At 43.2% G+C, this 17,940-nt stretch overlaps 1 protein-coding gene across 1 annotated transcript in view; it reads left to right on the top strand.

Moving 5' to 3' along the window:
* The first annotated feature begins 15,270 nt into the window (after positions 1-15,270).
* SPAG6 (sperm associated antigen 6) overlaps positions 15,271-17,940 on the top strand; it is a 65,175-nt gene continuing 62,505 nt past the window's right edge. The window contains exons 1-2 of the mRNA XM_045007598.1: positions 15,271-15,454; positions 15,621-15,716. Of these exons, the coding sequence (XP_044863533.1) occupies positions 15,430-15,454; positions 15,621-15,716 (121 nt within the window). The 5' untranslated portion in view covers positions 15,271-15,429. The remainder of the gene's footprint in view (positions 15,455-15,620; positions 15,717-17,940) is intronic.

The raw sequence follows: 17,940 nt of genomic DNA on the forward strand, positions 1-17,940 counted from the left end.
TGCTGATTTATTTCAGATGCATGCATAGTAAACAAGCAGAGTTCTTTATTTCACCTGAATGGGACTAAGTGGTTAATTCTCAAATGTTGACAAAGGAGATTTATTTTTCTTCATATCCGTCCTACCCACACTGTAGGAATGGTGGGGCTATGGGGAGTAGAGATTTGTCTCTCTCCATCTCTAGATTACTTTTTAAAAACTTCAATGGAACAAAATATTTTTTTAAAAGTAAAGATGGTTCAATCGCACGGAGAATTGTTTTGGCCCGGCTCCCTGTCCTATATAAAGTATGAATGAATTCACAACAAAGGCCAGCATTGAGCCCAAAACACTGGATTGCACATAAATCAAACTAAGCTTCTTTATTTTGGAACCAGTTCAATAATTATAAATGTCGCAATAAAAACTGAGTTGATATTGGTACATCCAACCTTTCCGTGAAGAATAAGCACAATGAAATGTGAGTTGGATAGTTCCCTTCAGAACTTATAAAATTTCTATAATACACTGGACTTCACTTCATCCAGTCCTTCTAAAAATGATACGCCTAACGATCTAACGGAGCTGTAGTACGTCTGTTCTTCCCTAGAAAATGTTTTGCTACGTGCTGTTTTGTTACTGTGATGCACATATATTGCTAAATTTATTTGGAAAAAAAATAAGATAGCATCCTGAGGTTTACATCAAAGCAGTTCAGTCATTCTCCTGGTTTCACAAGATTGTCTTAGCAAGTAAAATGCACTGTTGTCAGGGGAAAAATGGGTAAGTCTTTAAATGATTCTTTATAGCCCGTGAAGATGAAATGGACATTTAATGTGACAATACAAGAAATTCCTCATACTCGGATTCATCTTAAAGATTATTTTTATCGGGAAAATAAGCCAAAGTGTGCGATGTCCAATTGCATTTTCTGTAAAAACATGTTCATCAATCAAATCCATCCTATACATGGATAAAGTTTAAGGCAGGTTTATTTTGTATGCATAGGAATACTACGTTTTTCATTGCTCGTTGCTCCAAAATTCAGTTCCGGTTCAGCTGCCAACTGCTCCACGCATAACTTGTGTCCACCCAGAATGGTGCATGCGAATTTAATGGCCCACTCGATCCCCTCTTTTGAAAAGTACTTCAGAACTTTTTTTCCACAAGCAGAATTGTGTCCCGAGTTACGAAGTAGTGCTTAAAACAACCCATTTCATTGTCTTTCATAGGCCAGTATCAGCGTGTAGCTATTGCAGTTCCAAGGTGAACTCCAAGGAGCCTTTAGCGTCACGTAATTAGACAGGAGAGCAAGAAGCTTCTTTCATTCACATGCCAAGGTGCCTGAGAAAAAAGGCATCTTTTTAGATAACTCGGTTCAAAGAAGCTTTTCTTCAATTCTTTGGAAATGAATGGGGGCATTGAGACTCTGATGTTTCAAATTCAAAGGCAGAGAAAATTTAAGCGTTAGATAAACACGTATGTAAAGTGCAGGTAAATTTCTTCCTTTCATTCTCCAACACTATCAAGCATGTCACTCCGTTCCCCACCCTCACTGCTGCCAAAGAATCGACTTGTTTCGTTAGGAATTTCCAGTGAGAAGCCACAACGACTCGTTGCAAGGCTCTCACGGATTAATACTGGGGGGGAAGCGGTAACACTCTTGTTTGTTGCAGCTCTATGACTTGCAAGCGATCCTTCATATTGACCCTAGCCCTGAATCTATGGTACGTAGCCTCTCCTAATATATTGCTGGTTATTACCTTTCAAAACATCACAAGTGAGCTCTTGCAGTTCCGACCTTTACCACCAAACAGATTCACAAAGATCGGGTGCTTCTAGATGCACATGTACAACGAGCTCCCGTTTTCTAGCTAGACAGAGAAAAGCAAAGGCAACCTACACTGTGAGTTACCTGGGCAGGACTCTGATAGTTTTCCTCCGTGCAAGCACCTTCTGCCCTCCTAATTTTGATATTGTCAAATTCTGAGACAATGTTTACGTAGATAAGTGTTTCCTGTTTCCGCTGTTAATTTTAATGTCCTTGCTTCTACTCTGGGTACTTGAAACGGATTTCCTTTATTTTAGTACTTTATAGACAGTTTCTTTTTCTTCGCCTTTTCTTAATAGGTCCTGTACAAGGAATGCCTTTGCAATTATGTATAGGCGTATCTAAGGGGCTGAAGACATTAAGTGTTCCGATCTTAAAATCGTTAGCATGTAAGGAAACCCCAACGGGACAGCTGTTTTAGTGCCGTATGAATTCAAATTCTGATATCGTAGTTGTCCAGATTTGCTTCTTGCATTCCCTTTTCTGCAATCAACCAGAAGAGTCACAGAAAGACAAAAGATCAAACCCTAACACCTTCCAGAGTCCCGGGTGTCATCTCAGTGCTTACTGGATTTGTACACCTATCTTTATTTAACGCACCGATTAATTGTATGCATTTAAAAATGTCAAACGCGTGGCTAAAAAAGGACCCACGAATACATTTGGGTCTCGTTTCTCGAAGAGACGAAAGAAAACTTGCATTCTGTGCTGTCGCTTTGAAGCTGGGCTGCAGCATGCAAATGTCTTGAAACCATGAAGAGAGCCACGGAGGCGATTTTGGTGCTTGAGCCTGGATACCGAATTAGGGATACGACGTTCTCCTTTCAGTTCCTGTGTGCCTCGCTACAGATGTTAATTTTAGTTCTCTCTATCTCAGCGGCACATCGCACTGAAACTGATGCCCGTACCTCCATGTGGTGACTGACTGGCACATATTTTCCTTCTCGAATTTGGAGGAAGCGAAACCAACGGTGTAAAGCGCCGAAAATGAATTGTGTTGTGCTTTTTGGGAGGTGAAAAGCAGCCCTGCCCTTACTGGGGGGTATTATTTCCCCGCGTTAACGCGCGGTTATGTTAAAATAACCCCCATGGCTTCTTCATCTGGAGCAGTGAGCGTCAAAGAAAATACGTGCATCTGCAAATTCCCCCCACCCACTCCGTCCGCTGCGGGTTTGCTCAATGCCGCCACTGAAGCGTACAAGGCTCCTCGCTGCGGCGGCTCATGCCCGGGGAAGAGGCCATCTTGCGCCTGCGCAGCTCCGCTCGCCGGGTGAACTTCCCACTTCTCTACCGCCAAATTCAAATGGGAATTTTCAGGCCGCGCACAAGGCAGAGAGCGACGGAGCAATCGGGAAGCGGAGACGCTGCGGGGAGCCCTGACGTTTCTTCTGATCAGCCGCCAGGCCACAGAAAGACACATGCTCCTTGCTCAGCCATCGCAAGCCGGAGAGCTAACGGGGAAACGAGAGCAAGAGAAAAGCACCCACCCTTTTTACAAGTAGCTTGAAAATCATCATTGCCAGTTGCGATCATGAGCGGTCGCCACGTAGCAACCACCGCCCCCTGTAATCCTTTGTCCAACGAACAGCCACAGCCAAATTCACCCCTTAACAAAGACTCAACCATTGCCAGTTGCCATCTTTCTCCCCGGTAACCGTGCCCAAAGCAAGCACCCATTGCAGTAGCGATGCTGGGCAAATGAACAGCCATTGCCAAAGCAGCGATATTTGCCATACAAGCAATCATTCCCAGCGGCCACCGTTAGCAAATAAACACTGTTGGCCAACTATAACCACTTCCAGAAGGAGAGCCATTCCCAGCTGCAGGTCCCTGCTCATTCTGCGAAAGAAGCATTCTTTCCAACCAAGGCTATGCAGATCAAGGAACCCCACATTTCTCTGGGCATTGCTGGAGAAGGGAAAGAAGAAAAAGCTGCTCCGCTCCTGTGGTGACACTGTGTGGAGGACACGAATCCCTCAGGCACCGATCGCCGTCCACACACACACACATAACTCCAAGCCGGGACACGAGTGCAATGCAACCAAGTCACAGACAGACGGGCTTATTTAATAACCAGAGCGCACTGATCCGTGTAATAAGGAAGAATGTCCCTTGAGAAGCCGTGAGCCACTGACACGCAAGTCCCAGAGTTTGTGAATCACGAAGTCCCCACACACACTCACACGTGTTTCCTTACGATGCTACTGAGAGCCCTAAAGAGGATCCTGTTTTGAGGGGAAGTGAACTCCTGACCACAACGTGAATGGGGGGTGGGGCAATGCTCATTGGCTGGTTTAGAGCAACCCCCGCAGCTCCAGCAGTCTCAGTTCTCCATGGGACTTGCTTCAAACGCGAAATATTTGGCTTCCAGAGAGGTCCCTCCAAATTCTGCCTGCATCCAGCAGCAAAAATAGGAAACAAAGCTCCAGCAGACCAAAGGTAAGGCAGGGGCCATTTGAAGAAATCCAGGCCTCCCCCCGAATAAACGAAGGTGACTGTAGATGCCATTTGGTGCTTGTATTTTAATGGCACGTTGCTGAATATCGCACCTCAGATACGGAGACAAAGGGCTGTATTTTTGATCGCTGTAAAAAAATGCAAATTGTTTTCCCCTCTGACCATCTCGATGCTATTTACATTTTCCACTGCAGTGTGGCTTCCCCTGTAGCGACTATTTCACACAAAGAAGCTCAGTGAAATCTCCTTTATGATACAGAAGCATTTAAAATCGCACAGCTAATAATACAAGAAAATAAAAAACTACCCCCTAAAAAGTTTCCTCTGGTGCTATTTCCCAGCGACAGTGGTGAAACTACAGAGTGACTCAAATCCCAGATTAGTTGGAAATGCTCTTTCTGTCTTGTTCTGACCTTTGCTGAGAATAACGATCATTGACATTTCCCTCAGCACTGACATTTTTAACTCTTCAATTCTGAATCGGTGAAAATGATCGCCAGGAACCTTCTCTGCCCAGGCACTTTTGATCGACTAGAAAAGAGAATACACAATCTCTGAAGCTGCTGCTGCAGTGGAGGCCCCAGAGACTGACAGACCGTAGGACTTGCTTTCAGGTGGAGATGTTCGAATTATCAGAGAAAAATGTCATCAGGGCGCCTGGTGAAACCTATGCAATACAATCTCTGCCTCTCGTGTAGCCTCAGCAAGCAATCATAAAACAACTCCCTCGGCTCAGATGTATTTCTTCTTAAAATAAAATAATTATATTGGGAACATTATTTCTGCTGCTCTTAGACTGTACATGCGACTGCGTGAGGAGGACGTCTGCTTTCTAGCAAGGGGTGTTTTTGGTGCTAGTGAGGCCGCAGCTCGTGCTGGAATTAAGTCATTAGGGGTTTTGAGTGCACATAGGTGGCAGTTTGGGAAATTCCCAGGAGACCCAGTTTGTGGCTGAGCCTTGGGGCCTCAATCGCCGGGCGCGGAAATACAGAGTTGCATTTTCGCAGTGGGTCACCCTGAGTGTGTGGGGGAGGAGAGGTGGTTGGAAGGACACGGAAATGCGATGACAAACGAGTATGAAGAGGGCTGCATATAACCTAATCACATACGTACGGAGAAGGGTGTCTATAACCCGATTCTAACAGGCTTAAGTATGTCATCCCCTACGGGCACTGGAAGGGGAATAGATAACCTCCCACTCTGTGCTCTGAAAGGTGTGTACAAGTTATCCTCTACAAATGGAGAGGCGTGTATGCAACCCGCCTTCCATGCTCGGAGAGGAGTGTATAATACCTCACCCTCCTGGCATGGGTAGAGAGGGGTGTATATAACTTCTCTCTTTATCCTCGGGGCGGGGTGTATATAACTTTGCCTTCTGTGCCCTGAAGGGCGGATAGATAACCTCACATTGTAAGCACTGAAATCGTATCTCCTTTGCGTTGACTGATCTCCATGCAGGAAGGTCCACTTATGCAGGGAGGGGGTGTATATAGCGTACCCGCTAGGATCTGCCATCTTGTCCTTCTGTAAGTGGATTGGCTTTTCCTTTCTTGGAGGTGTGTGCACCCAGTGACACGGGGCCTGTCGTGGGAGCACCTTCCTCCCCTCCCTTGGCAGCTGCCTCGCGGGGTTCTCCGTGCTCTCTAGGTGACTCCAGTGAGCCCCACAAGCCGTGGCCTCTCTATTCCCGGCGCTTTCCTTGCCACCTCCCTGCTAGGTGCTTAGAGCTCGCAAGCTGTTCAGCTGATTTGTTGCTAATAGCAACCACACGACAGCGATTTCCAGCCCGCTCTGCTGCCGGTGCCTCTTGTTACACCTCCTTTTTCTCTCGCAGACCGGGGTATCGTATCCTGTCGGCGCGGCATTTATTTGCTCCCACCCTTACTCGCAGCAATTGAAGGAATAACGAGTGTGTGCTTTTGTGTCTTCGCTAGGTAACACACAAAGCTGATCTTCGCGGTCAAGATTTCAAGATTGGCGTGCCAACCTCTGTGCCTTATTAGCACAGACTCTGTTTACTTCGCATTGTCTGGGAGCATTGTTTTACATTACCAACGTGCGGGTATATCTCAGCTCTCTCTGTGCATGTTCTGCGTCTCTATCTAGATAGACAGGAACAGTCTTCAGCCGTAACTCAAAATACACACTCACACATATTAATAGACACACACACACAAAGACCTAATTGGTTTCAGATCCTTAAAGTGATTTAAGGATTCTTTCAGTTTTGGAACACAACGCGTTCTTCTTCTCGGTGTCTGCTCAAGCTCTGAAGGTTCTACAGGAAACCAGTGATGTAACTACACACACGTGTCTGCCTCTGTCTGAATAAAGTATTCAGGACTACGAGGTTATATTTGCTGGTTTCATTTATGTAAACTGACTTGTATTGTTTTACCTTCCTTTTAATTTAGTTATATTTATTTTGTTACGTCGTTATTCTTATCCTTTCTCTGAATTTGTACTGTGACCGAGTACTAACTTCCACAAAGCAAATGTACACGATTCAATACCATTTACAAATCTCTGTTAAAATGCCAATGTTGCTTTTTCAAGTCATGAGACAGGAATGACTAATTTCTAACGTGTTTGACATTTCTTTAGGTTTCTGGCATCAGTCAACAAAATTATTTAAAAAAATATATGTATTTTAAAAGATATTGTAAATTAAACATATCGACAAAAATCTGAGACGAGGACCTACAAAGTTATTCTATTTAGGTATAGCTCAACATTTAGGGAAAAATGAAATATTATATGGTTTTAATTGTACTTCTCTTATTGAGTCTTTGTAAAATTAACTCGGGGGCCAAGCCCATGTTAAAGTAATTAATGAACTAAAATGACTCGTTGACTACATTTTAATATAGGAAACACTATGCCATGATCCCCAAGACCAATATATTCTTCTCTAAGAAAGCATTTAGTTTTCCGGACACCCTAAATACCAATAATAATTCACTTCGCTGGGGAAAAGTTATCAGCTGAAGTTAACAGCGTTAACCTCTAAGCCACAGAGGAAATCCAGTAAGCTCTCTGCATCACTCTTTCCACTAAAGCCTCAGACCTGCTAAGTGATGGCGACACTAGGCAACTAAAAAGTCATTTTGCGGACCTATCTGAATACTCAAAGCAGCAAAGAATCCTGTGGCACCTTATAGACTAACAGACGTTTTGCAGCATGAGCTTTCGTGGGTGAATGCCCACTTCGTCGGATGCAAGCGATTTCGTGGCATTCACCCACGAAAGCTCATGCTGCAAAACGTCTGTTAGTCTATAAGGTGCCACAGGATTCTTTGCTGCTTTTACAGAACCAGATTAACACGGCTACCTCTCTGATACTTGAATACTCAAAGCAGTTATTAACAAAATTAAGCAAGTCTGGTTGCCAAGATAAGTTGTAAGTATAATGCAAGCAAATAAATACTACACAAGACTAAAGAGTAGCAGGAGTTCTGCTATATTATTGTAACTTTACATAATTCTAAGGAACATTGAAAATGTGATTTAGGAGCTGCAAGTTCTGCCATCAACTTTTAAATCCTTCTCAGACACTGAAAGCATTAACGGGTTGGCTTGAAGTCGTAAACAGGAATCCTTAAGACTGTTGCATTCAGATGATAATGCAAATCCAGGACAATACAATACATAAACCCATCAACTAAATGTAACTCGATTTCAAGCAGTCTTGATTCTTTGTAAATTACCTATATAGTCCAAAGCAATTATGCCATTTAAATGAACCATATATCTGTGATGATTTTAGACTCCTTCTGGGAAAAAAAAGTTACCTCCAAACTTCGCACAATGTAATTATAAACACAATTTAAGCGATAAGAGTACATAAGAAATACTTACCTGATCTCATACAGGGAACTGAACAACCTGTTGCAATGCATCCTCACTGACACAAATAAGAAAGTAAAGCCTGTGAAAAGTTTTTTTCTTCAGTGTTTCAAAAAGCACAGGCCAACAACAGCTGTGCTGTGCACTGAGTTGAAGTGAATATTATCTCATTTTCTCATGAGAACTGCATCTTCTAATGAATCAAGGGACAAGATTAAAGACCATCCATATTAATGTGAATTAGCGCGATTCACTTGAATAATGGTTGGGTTTCTTGTTTTATTTTAAACTTGAAACCAGTAATGCATCAGCTATCAGTTAACATGCCTAAGGCTACAGGTTTTCCATTATAAGCACTCACAAGCCACGCAATTAGGTTTGACAACCACGTCATTTCCATAAATGACTTTCTGTCTTGAGCACTTTTGCAAGAATCAATGATGTCTCTGTAGACTGAGTTTCTATACGATTTTTCATAGTTTATTACTATCTGTGTAAGTAAACCATCACAACGTACAGGAACGAAATAAAGCAGGAATATATGGATATGTTTAATATTATAATTTTGACTTCTTAATATCTCTGAACACTTGACTTGTTTAGCCAGCCAAATCAATTATATCTGTAATTAACATCTTTACTTCTTTAAAAAACGTTGAACGTAAATCATTAGTGTTTGTTTATTTTTGTAATCTAAGTTAAGAACCCGAAATTAGAATGACAGAAATGTGTTGAACAGCTGCTGCCTTTGTCAAATGCACGTGGTGACAATTTCCCAAAATATTTTCTGTTGCAAATGACCTCTTTGACAGTCTCATTTGACGAGTCCTATTTGTTTTTGGAGCGAAACATACAGCCAGTTTTTTTTAAGTAGAAGGTTTTGAACTAAATATACATTGAAACAGTTGATTGTGGTGGATAATGCTGTTAGTTTCAGTCCATTTTATTTGCAACTGAACAGATTTCACGGATTATTTATTAACGTAATATAACTTTCTTAAAACCTGGGTAAACTTTGCTAAACTTTTATATGAGGCGGAAAGAATAACTTCTTTCAACTGCAAGGTATTTAAAAACCTTTCTTATTACTTATCAGATAACACGTTCGTGTCATAAGTAATATTTTTCATTGTAGTTGTTACATTTAAAGCTTTAAAGAATAACAAACAAACAAATAAACAGAAACAGTTTCCAAAATCATTATGAGATTTTGTTTTACATTTTGAGCTATATAGCTTTATACTATCCGTTAGAATTTGAAATACATCGGACATAGAGTAACTTGGCCAATATTTGGGTTAAATACTATATAAGTAAGAAGTTTTGTTCACAGATATTCAACTTATTTAGAATCACCATCAAAGGAATCTGGAGCAGGGTGTGCAACCTCGGTATGTTCAAACTCTGTCAATCTTAATTTCACATTTCAACTCTACTGTTTACTTTAGATGCTATAATGATGACCTCTGGGGTTATATTTATTTATAAATATAATCTTAGTTCTGCAAGATCAATTATAAAGCCAGACTCTAAATTTGTAAAGTAATTATGATACTTGGCAGGGAGCTCATTAAAGATAGTAATTCACAAACACCGTATCCTTCTAGTACTGGAGTTTTAATACCCTAAGAGTCCAATGCAGTGACTAGGTTATCTAATAATTTAATATCTGGAGTCATAAGAACATAAGAACGGTGGTACTGGGTCAGACCAAAGGTCCATCTAGCCCAGTATCTTGTCTACTGACAGTCGCCAATGCCAGGTGCCCCAGAGGGAGTGAACCCAAATAGGCAATGATCAAGTGATCTCTCTCCTGCCAGCCATCTCCACCTTCTGACAAACAGAAGCTAGGGACACCATTCTGTACCCATCCTGGCTAATATCCATTAAGGGACTTAACCTCCATGAATTTATCCAGTTCTCTTTCAAACGCTGTTGTAGTCCTAGCCTTCACAACCTCCTCAGGTAAGGAGTCTTTTTTGAAAAAAAATATGAATGTTGTAAAACGCAAAGATAAGCAGCATATCTGATGAAGACAGAAAGTTGTTGTTTACATCCCACTGGCATCTGTACATTACTCCGTTGTCACGAACAAATACAACCTTTCTTATTGGTTTTAGTGCTGGATACTGCATTAGAAATTAACAAAAGCTATCAGAGAGACAAGTCTATCGCCTACAATATGCACCGCATTAAGCTCTCACACTGACAACTTTATGCTTGGAACGAACTTTCTCCAGACGAATACAGTAGAGGGGAAGAAATGGAATTTTCTCATAACCCCATTTTTGAAAGGCAGAAGCCACGTGGGTGCCACCCTTACTTAATTTGCTCCTGAAAAAGGCAATAGCTTTTATTCGAAATTACAATCGATTATTCTTTATTAATTAAGACATCAGCCCTCAAGTCTGGGTACGTGTGTACGTGTGCCCAGACAGCTGTGTGTGCGCTGTGTACACATATCGCATTGTCATAAGGAAGCGAGTCAAAAAACAAAATTTATTTCTCGGCTGCACATGCGCTATGCGCGGCGCAGTCCCATTGCCGGCTCAGCGTCGACACTTGCCCCCGTCTCATAAGCCAGCTGCGCGCTGCTGCTGCTGCGGGGATTTGGGTGATTTTAATCTCACTGCGCTCCTTGTAAAGGAAACAGAACAAAGTGCCCGCGGGCGCTGTGGCCTGAGGGCGAAGGGCCCTGTCTAGCTCATCGATCTGGCGACGAGGGGAGGGGAGAAACGGCTCCGGAGCAAGCCGCGCGGTGTGCGCCTGTCGGCTGAGCTCAGGGGCGGCTGCTCACGCTCCGTTCCTTCCTGTGCCGGGGCTGGGGGAGCCGATCTGGGGCGAGGAGCTGCCTGCCCGCGGCGCGCGGGGACAAGCTGCGCGTGCTGCCGAGCACCCGCAAGTTGACGAAAAGGGCTCGGTGCCGTGGAGAGGCTCCGGCTCCTTCCCCCGCCCCTGAGGGTTGGTCGGCGCTGCTTAGCCTGCGCAAATGGAGCAAATGCCCTATGTTTCCAGTGACGTGCCCGAGAGCGCGGGGCGGGGGAGTCCCGGTGCCCGTAAAGGGCGAGCGTTATGACTAGGGCTGATCTGTTTGAACTTTGAAGTACAAGTTTAGGGATGCAAAAAAAAAAACAAAAATAAAAAATCCCCGGCTTTCCCCCTCCGCCAGCGGGTGACACACACAACAAGCGGTTTCACTATAACGATAATCATCCCCCCGCTTTCCCAACAAACAGAAAAGGCGTTTCCCCAGCAGCAGCACTTGGAAGCCACCCGAAGTTGTTCCTTGCTGAGCAGTCAGCCAAGAGTCGCCACGATGGAGATTTATTTTCTATACAAGACACTCAATGGAGCAGCGGCTGCTTTTCCAGCCAAGTGGTTGGCAGCAGGTCTCCTGCCAACCCCAACGTGGGATTAGCGAGGTCACCCAAACTAGCAGCAGCCGCGTACCGGCTGGGTCGCTGCCTGCAGCAGAGTCCTCGGCAGAAGCAGCAGCGTCGACATGCCGAAGTCACCCCCCGGCCACACCACCCCGGGGCCCAGGTTGCCGCTGAGCTGAGGATTCAGTAGGCGCTGCCGGCAGTTTGTTTGTCTCCATAGGGAATCACCACCAGATAGGACGCTCCTCGTAATACAGACATTGCTCCGGCAGCGAAGTGAGAGGAGGAGAGACCGAGCCTTGAAACATTCACTGCCCCCGCGTAGTGCGGTGCTTGCTGCTGCGCGCAGTGCCGCGGAAATCCCCGAGGGTACCCAGAGCTATAGACCTTAGGCAGGGGAGAGTCTCCAGGGAACGTCCGCAGGATCGGGCCCGTGGGGTGCAGCTCTTGTTTGCAACAAGAGCCAGGTCTATACGCTGCCTACTGCAGAGCCGCCCCCGCCTTTCCGTCCTCCCCAAACTCCGCCGCTTTACCAGGGCTCCAGAAAGCCTCGAACTCTGGGGGGAGGCGATGCGTGGGGGTGGGTAGCTGCGCCCGCCTGGCGCCTCGAACAGCTCAGTTCAGTTCCTCCCTGCTTGTCCAAGGGGACTTCTCTCCCCCGGCTTGGGGCTATGGCTTCAATTCCCGGCTGCTTGGCGGACAGCAGTGTGCAAACGCACAGGCTGCCGATTTCCTTTTTAAAAAGTAAATGTTTTAAAACTGGATTAATGCTTTAATCCAGTTACAGAGAAAGGAGGGGCAAAGACAAATTGTTTCCGATGCTTAAATCTTTTTTTGTGAAGACCTTAAACAGTTGCAGGAGACCCAGCTGGGCTTTGTTAAAATGCCATTTGAGTTCTTGTGAGATATTGATTTTCACTAAACACATTACGTTTTCATCCCCTCCAATTAATAAAGCTGAGGGAAAACCCAGAAGTAATGAAAGCAAACAGGGTTTTAAATTAAAACTCAGAAGTAGATCTGCTAAATCTCACTCAGTTGAGGGAGTGAGAGATTCCTTCATTTGAGATTAATTTTAAAGCAGCATTTAAAGGCTTTCCCTCGAGGGAGGAAGGATTGCTGTGGCTGTTTGCGGTGGCTTTCACAGAAGCACTTAAAATCTCATAACTTCATGAAATCATTCTTCTCTGGAGCCTAGCACAAGCAGAAACAGTGGAGATGTTTTCCTTATAGGTCGTGAACATAGTAAATTTCAAATGACGCTTAGGGTCTTAAGCGCCTCTTAAAATCGGAGTGTGTGTGTGTGTGTGTGTGTGTAAGTAAGACAGAAATGTCTGTATTATTTTACATATACTACGATTTAGAATGACTCTCTCTGAATATATATATATATATATATATATATATATATATATATATATATATATATATAACCTAAAACTTGCCTCTTAAATATATAGTTGAAATATAGGTGATTTTATATATATACATTTTAGGTGGCATATCTGTGGAATTGTCCCAGATTGAGGTGTTGTTCGAGGAGATTTTGGAACAAACCGATAAAATAAACAGTAATAAATCACCAGGATCAGATAGTATTCACCCAGGTGTTCTGAAGGAACTCAAATATTAAATTGCAGAACTACTAACTGTGGTATGTAATTTATCTTAAATCAGCCTATGTACCAGATGACTGGTGGATAACTATAATGTGACACCAATTTTAAAAAAAGGTGTCCTGGTCATTACAGGCCAGTACCAGGTAAACTGGTTGAAACTATTGTAAAGAACAGAATTATCAGACACCTAAATGAACATGATTTATTGGGGAAGAGTCACATTGCTTTTGTAAAGGGAAATCATGCCTCACCAATCTTAGAATTCTTTGAGGGTGTCAACAAACATGTGGACAAGTGTGATCCAGTGGATATAGTGCACTTGGACTTTCAGAAAGACTTTGACAAGATCCTTCACCAAAAGTTCTTAAGCAGAGTAGGCAGTCATGGGATAAGAAGGAAGGTCCTCTCACTGATCAATAACTGGTTAAAAGATAGGAAACAAAGGGAAGGAATAAAAAATGGTCAGTTTTCACAGTAAAGGGAAGTAAATAGTGAGGTCCCCCAAGGATCTGTACTGGGACCTGTGCTTTTCAACATATTCATAAATGATCTGGGAAAGGGAGTAAACAGTGAAGTGGAAAAGTTTGCAGGCCATACACAATTACTCAAGATAGGTTAGTTAAGCCCAAAGCTGACTGCAAAGAGGTATAAAGGGATCTCACAAAAACTGAGTGCCTGGGCAAGAAAATGGCAGATGAAATTCAGTGTTGATAAATGCACAGTAATGCACATTGGAAAGCATAATCCCAATTATACATGCAAAAATGGAGGGGTCTAAATTAGCTGTTAACAATCAAGAAAGAGATCTTGGAGTCATCATGGATAAGTTCCCTGAAAACATCTGCTCAATGTGCAGTAGCAGTCAAAAAAGCTAACAGAGAATTAGATACCATTAGGAAAGGGATAAATAATAAAACAATAAATATAATTATGCCACTATATAAATCCATGGTATGACCACACCTTGAATACTGCATGCAATTCTGGTTTCCCAATCTAAAAAAAGATATATAAGAATTGAAAAAAAGTACAGGGAAGGGCAACAAAAATAATTAGGGGTATGGAACAGCTCCATGTGAGGAGAGATTAAAAAGACTGGGACAGTTCATTTTAGAAAAGAGACAACTGAGCGAGATATGACAGAGGTCTATAAAATCATGTATGGTGTGGATAAAGTGAATAGGGAAGTGTTCTTTATCCCTTCATATAACACAAGTATCGGGGTCACCCAATGAAATCAATAGGCAGCCGGTTTAAAACAAACATAAAGTGCTTTTTCACACAAGACAGTCAACCCGTGGAACTCTTGCCAGGGGATATTGTGAAGGCCAAAAATATAAAGGTTCAAAATAGAATTAAATAGGCTCATGAAGGATAGATCCATCAATGGCTATTAGCTAAGATGGTCAGGGACACAACCCCATGCTCTGGGTGTCCCAAAACCTCTGACTGCTAGAAGCCGGAACCAGAGGATCCTGGAATCAATCACTGGATTAAGTTCCCTGTTCTGTTTATTTGCTCTGAAGCATCTGGGACTGGCCACTGTCAAAAGACAGTATACTGGGCTTGATGGACCATTGAGCTGACTTAGTATGGCCTTCTTATGTTAATTAATGTGTATGTTCCACAAAACACACCAAGGCAAACAGGTAATGGGGAGATAGCTTTTCTTCTAGGGAGAGAAAAGGCAATGACATAAATAAAAGCATGATATAACAATGTGATAAAAGGCATGAGATGGTGTATATGTCATTCTATATGGTATAAAGACATGCCATACATTTTATGTGGCTCTGTAATATGTCCGCTAGGACAGCCGGATCCTGCACTTACGCACTTGTTTAACTTTCTGCACAGCGCAGTGTAAATACCGTCCGTAGCTCGTAACAGACTAAGCAGCCAGCAGGTTCATTGCACTTTCCCCACTATGTAGCTACGCTGCTACCAGCCCCCAGCGGCTCTGCGTAGCAGGTCTGAGCACCCCAACACCCGCACGCTCTGTGTCCAGGGCCGGGGCTGCCCCCGCCCGCGTGCGCGACGTGCCCCGGGGGGAGCAGCTCCGCGCGCTCGGCTGCGGGGTCAGCCACCTGATGTCACAATCCGGCGGGGGCGGCTCCCTGCCCCTCCCCCCCCCCCGCCGGCGCCCGGCTTCCGTTTGGTTACCTAGGAGAAGATACACACTGCGGCGCGGCGCGGCCCTGTTCGGCCCGGCCCGGGAGTCCGCGTGAGGGGATCCGCGCGCCGCGCCGGTAGCCCACGTAGAGAGCGCCAGGTGCCCCCCCCCGCCCCTCTCATTGACTCCCCACCACCCGGAGCCATGAGCCAGAGGCAGGTCTTACAAGGTATTTACCGATCGGAATTGCCACCCTGGGGGCCAGGCGCAGCGAGCCCCTGGCTCCAGCCGCGGGCGGGCGGGCGGCGCGGGAGGGACTGGCCCGGCTCGGCTCGGCTCGGCCCGGCCCGGGATCGCTTCCCAGTGCTAACTCTGCCCCCCTCTCCCACTTGCAGTTTTCGAGCAGTATCAAAAAGCCCGAACGCAGTTTGTTCAAACGGTTGCTGAACTTGCTACTAGGCCACAGAATATCGAGACGCTCCAGAATGCAGGTAAAGCGCTTCCCTTCTTCCGCCGATCGGGGCCGCAGCCCTGGTGTGCGGGCACCAGACCGCAACGCATGCCCAGGGTGACTGTTACTAGCCTGTCCTGAAAGTATTTGCACCTTAAGTCCCGTCTGCATTTGCTTATCGAACTGACATGTTCACAGCAAAGGAACGCCAAGCGATGTAGTTGCACGATTCGTTTCACAGTCGCTATGCCAGCAAAAGAGAGGAAGGGAGGATCATATCCCCCCACCCAGGAACGAGTCAGTAGTTAACCTTTTTTACTCCCCCCCCACTGCAGTTTTATGAAGGAGAAAAATAACGCAGGTGTTACATTTAAAGAACAAATACTAGGGTTTACAGTCTGCTACTATCTAATTTGGGTGTTTGAACTATGGATGGTAGAAGGACAGCATTTTACTTTGCCATTATAATGGTGTCTGACAATGCTGGAGTAGAAATATTGATCTCACTGATGGAGGTGAAGAGAAAAACTCTTTACAGCTTTACAGAAAGACTCTAAAATATAAATGGTTCCTGTTCACAAAAGCTAAAAGTATTTTAGGCACAGTGTGCTGAATGAGAAAATAAAATATCTGCAATTTTTTAATATTCAGCATTTATCTGTGGAATTCTTCTAGAGACGCCTCAAGACTTTCTGTTTTGTTTTACCTGTTGCTTAGGCTTTCAACTAGTCAGTATGTAGGTACTGTATAGTTCTCTTTGCAATCCTGTTTGGGCACCCTGTCGTATCTTCCTGGGTGAAATTTGGAAGTTTAACAATACCCTCGGATTGCGCACACACACATTTTCTTGCTTGACCGCAATTTTATTTCTAATTTTTTTAAGACTATGGATACCTTTGATACACTCTCCTACAAATTCCAATTTATTTGTATTTAAAGGAAAATTTGGCAGTATAAATGAACATTTTTTATTTTGTAAATAAAATTGTATTTGGAAGCATGAGGAATCATTAATAAATGGACTTTTAAATGAGGCTAGTTGTAATATTGTAAAGCAAAATCCTACTCAAAAGGTAAGTATGTATATATTGTGATAGTTGTTTATAAATTGTTGAATGCTTTCAGCCATCTGATGTGTTCTGCAACCACCTAGAAATTCAGACTTATTGTTGTTATGGAATTTAATAAACCAAAATAAGAATTGTCAGGCATGTGAACTGATGAACAGTACAACCCAATTTTACTTATTTTATGGTATTGATAAACTAATTAGAATACTGTAAGCATTTTGTTTTAAATACTTGTTTTCCAAGTCTGTTAAACTGGTAGTTTTCCTGAAATGCGATAGGCACAAAGAAAACATGTACAACTCTATTAATAAATTTTGAACCAAACCATGTCACTATCCGTAAGTTCTTGTTAAAGAAATGTTGAGCTTGATTGTGCAAATGATCCATGAATGGAACACCCATTAAGTAAGCCTTATAGTATTATATGCCTGTCCATACTTCTTGATTTTGTCTTCCACAAAACCAGAGTATACACAACCTGATCTTGGTGTCCTTACTGATGCAATTTGTCCTCGTTTGTGAAACAGGATTGTTTGCTTGAGTATGAACTACTCGTGATTAAGGGATTTGGGATGGGGCCGAATATTTTAACAAATTGCATTTCTTTTGGAAACAGTTCTGCAAACGATTCAAGTCAGGATCAGGCCTTATATTTGCTATTTAAAAAAAATGACTAAAGAAAGTTATTGTTTACAGAGAGTGAATAAAAAAACCCAACTAATCAACCAAATCAAACCCACCAACCAAACAAAACACCCCTAACCTCCAAGCACAGTTCTACTTTACATTATTATTTTTTAAAAACATTTGTGGTTGATTAACTTAGTATAAAGCTATTTGGTTAGTTGAAATTCTGATCACTTTACAAACCTGAAGGAAGAAGTGCAATGTCTCTACAACTACCTAACAATTAGAAAAATAAAATATAAAAATCGCCTTTTTGAACTTAAGTAAAATGAAAACAATGATGTGGTTTAGATGAACAATAACTAATTTTAAAAATAGGAAATGTGTTTAATGCACTAACTAGCATTTCACCCCAATGCCCTGAGGTCAAATAGTAGACTAGCTCAGGGGTTCTCACAACAAATTTTTTGGTGGCCTCAAAGAGCGGCCACCAACTCTTGCTGGTGGCTGCCATGACATTTTTTCTTAAAATACTTAATTAACTTTATGAAAAACAAATAAATATGC

Source organism: Mauremys mutica, chromosome 2, assembly GCF_020497125.1.
Source record: "Mauremys mutica isolate MM-2020 ecotype Southern chromosome 2, ASM2049712v1, whole genome shotgun sequence".
NCBI classification, from domain to species: Eukaryota; Metazoa; Chordata; order Testudines; family Geoemydidae; genus Mauremys; species Mauremys mutica.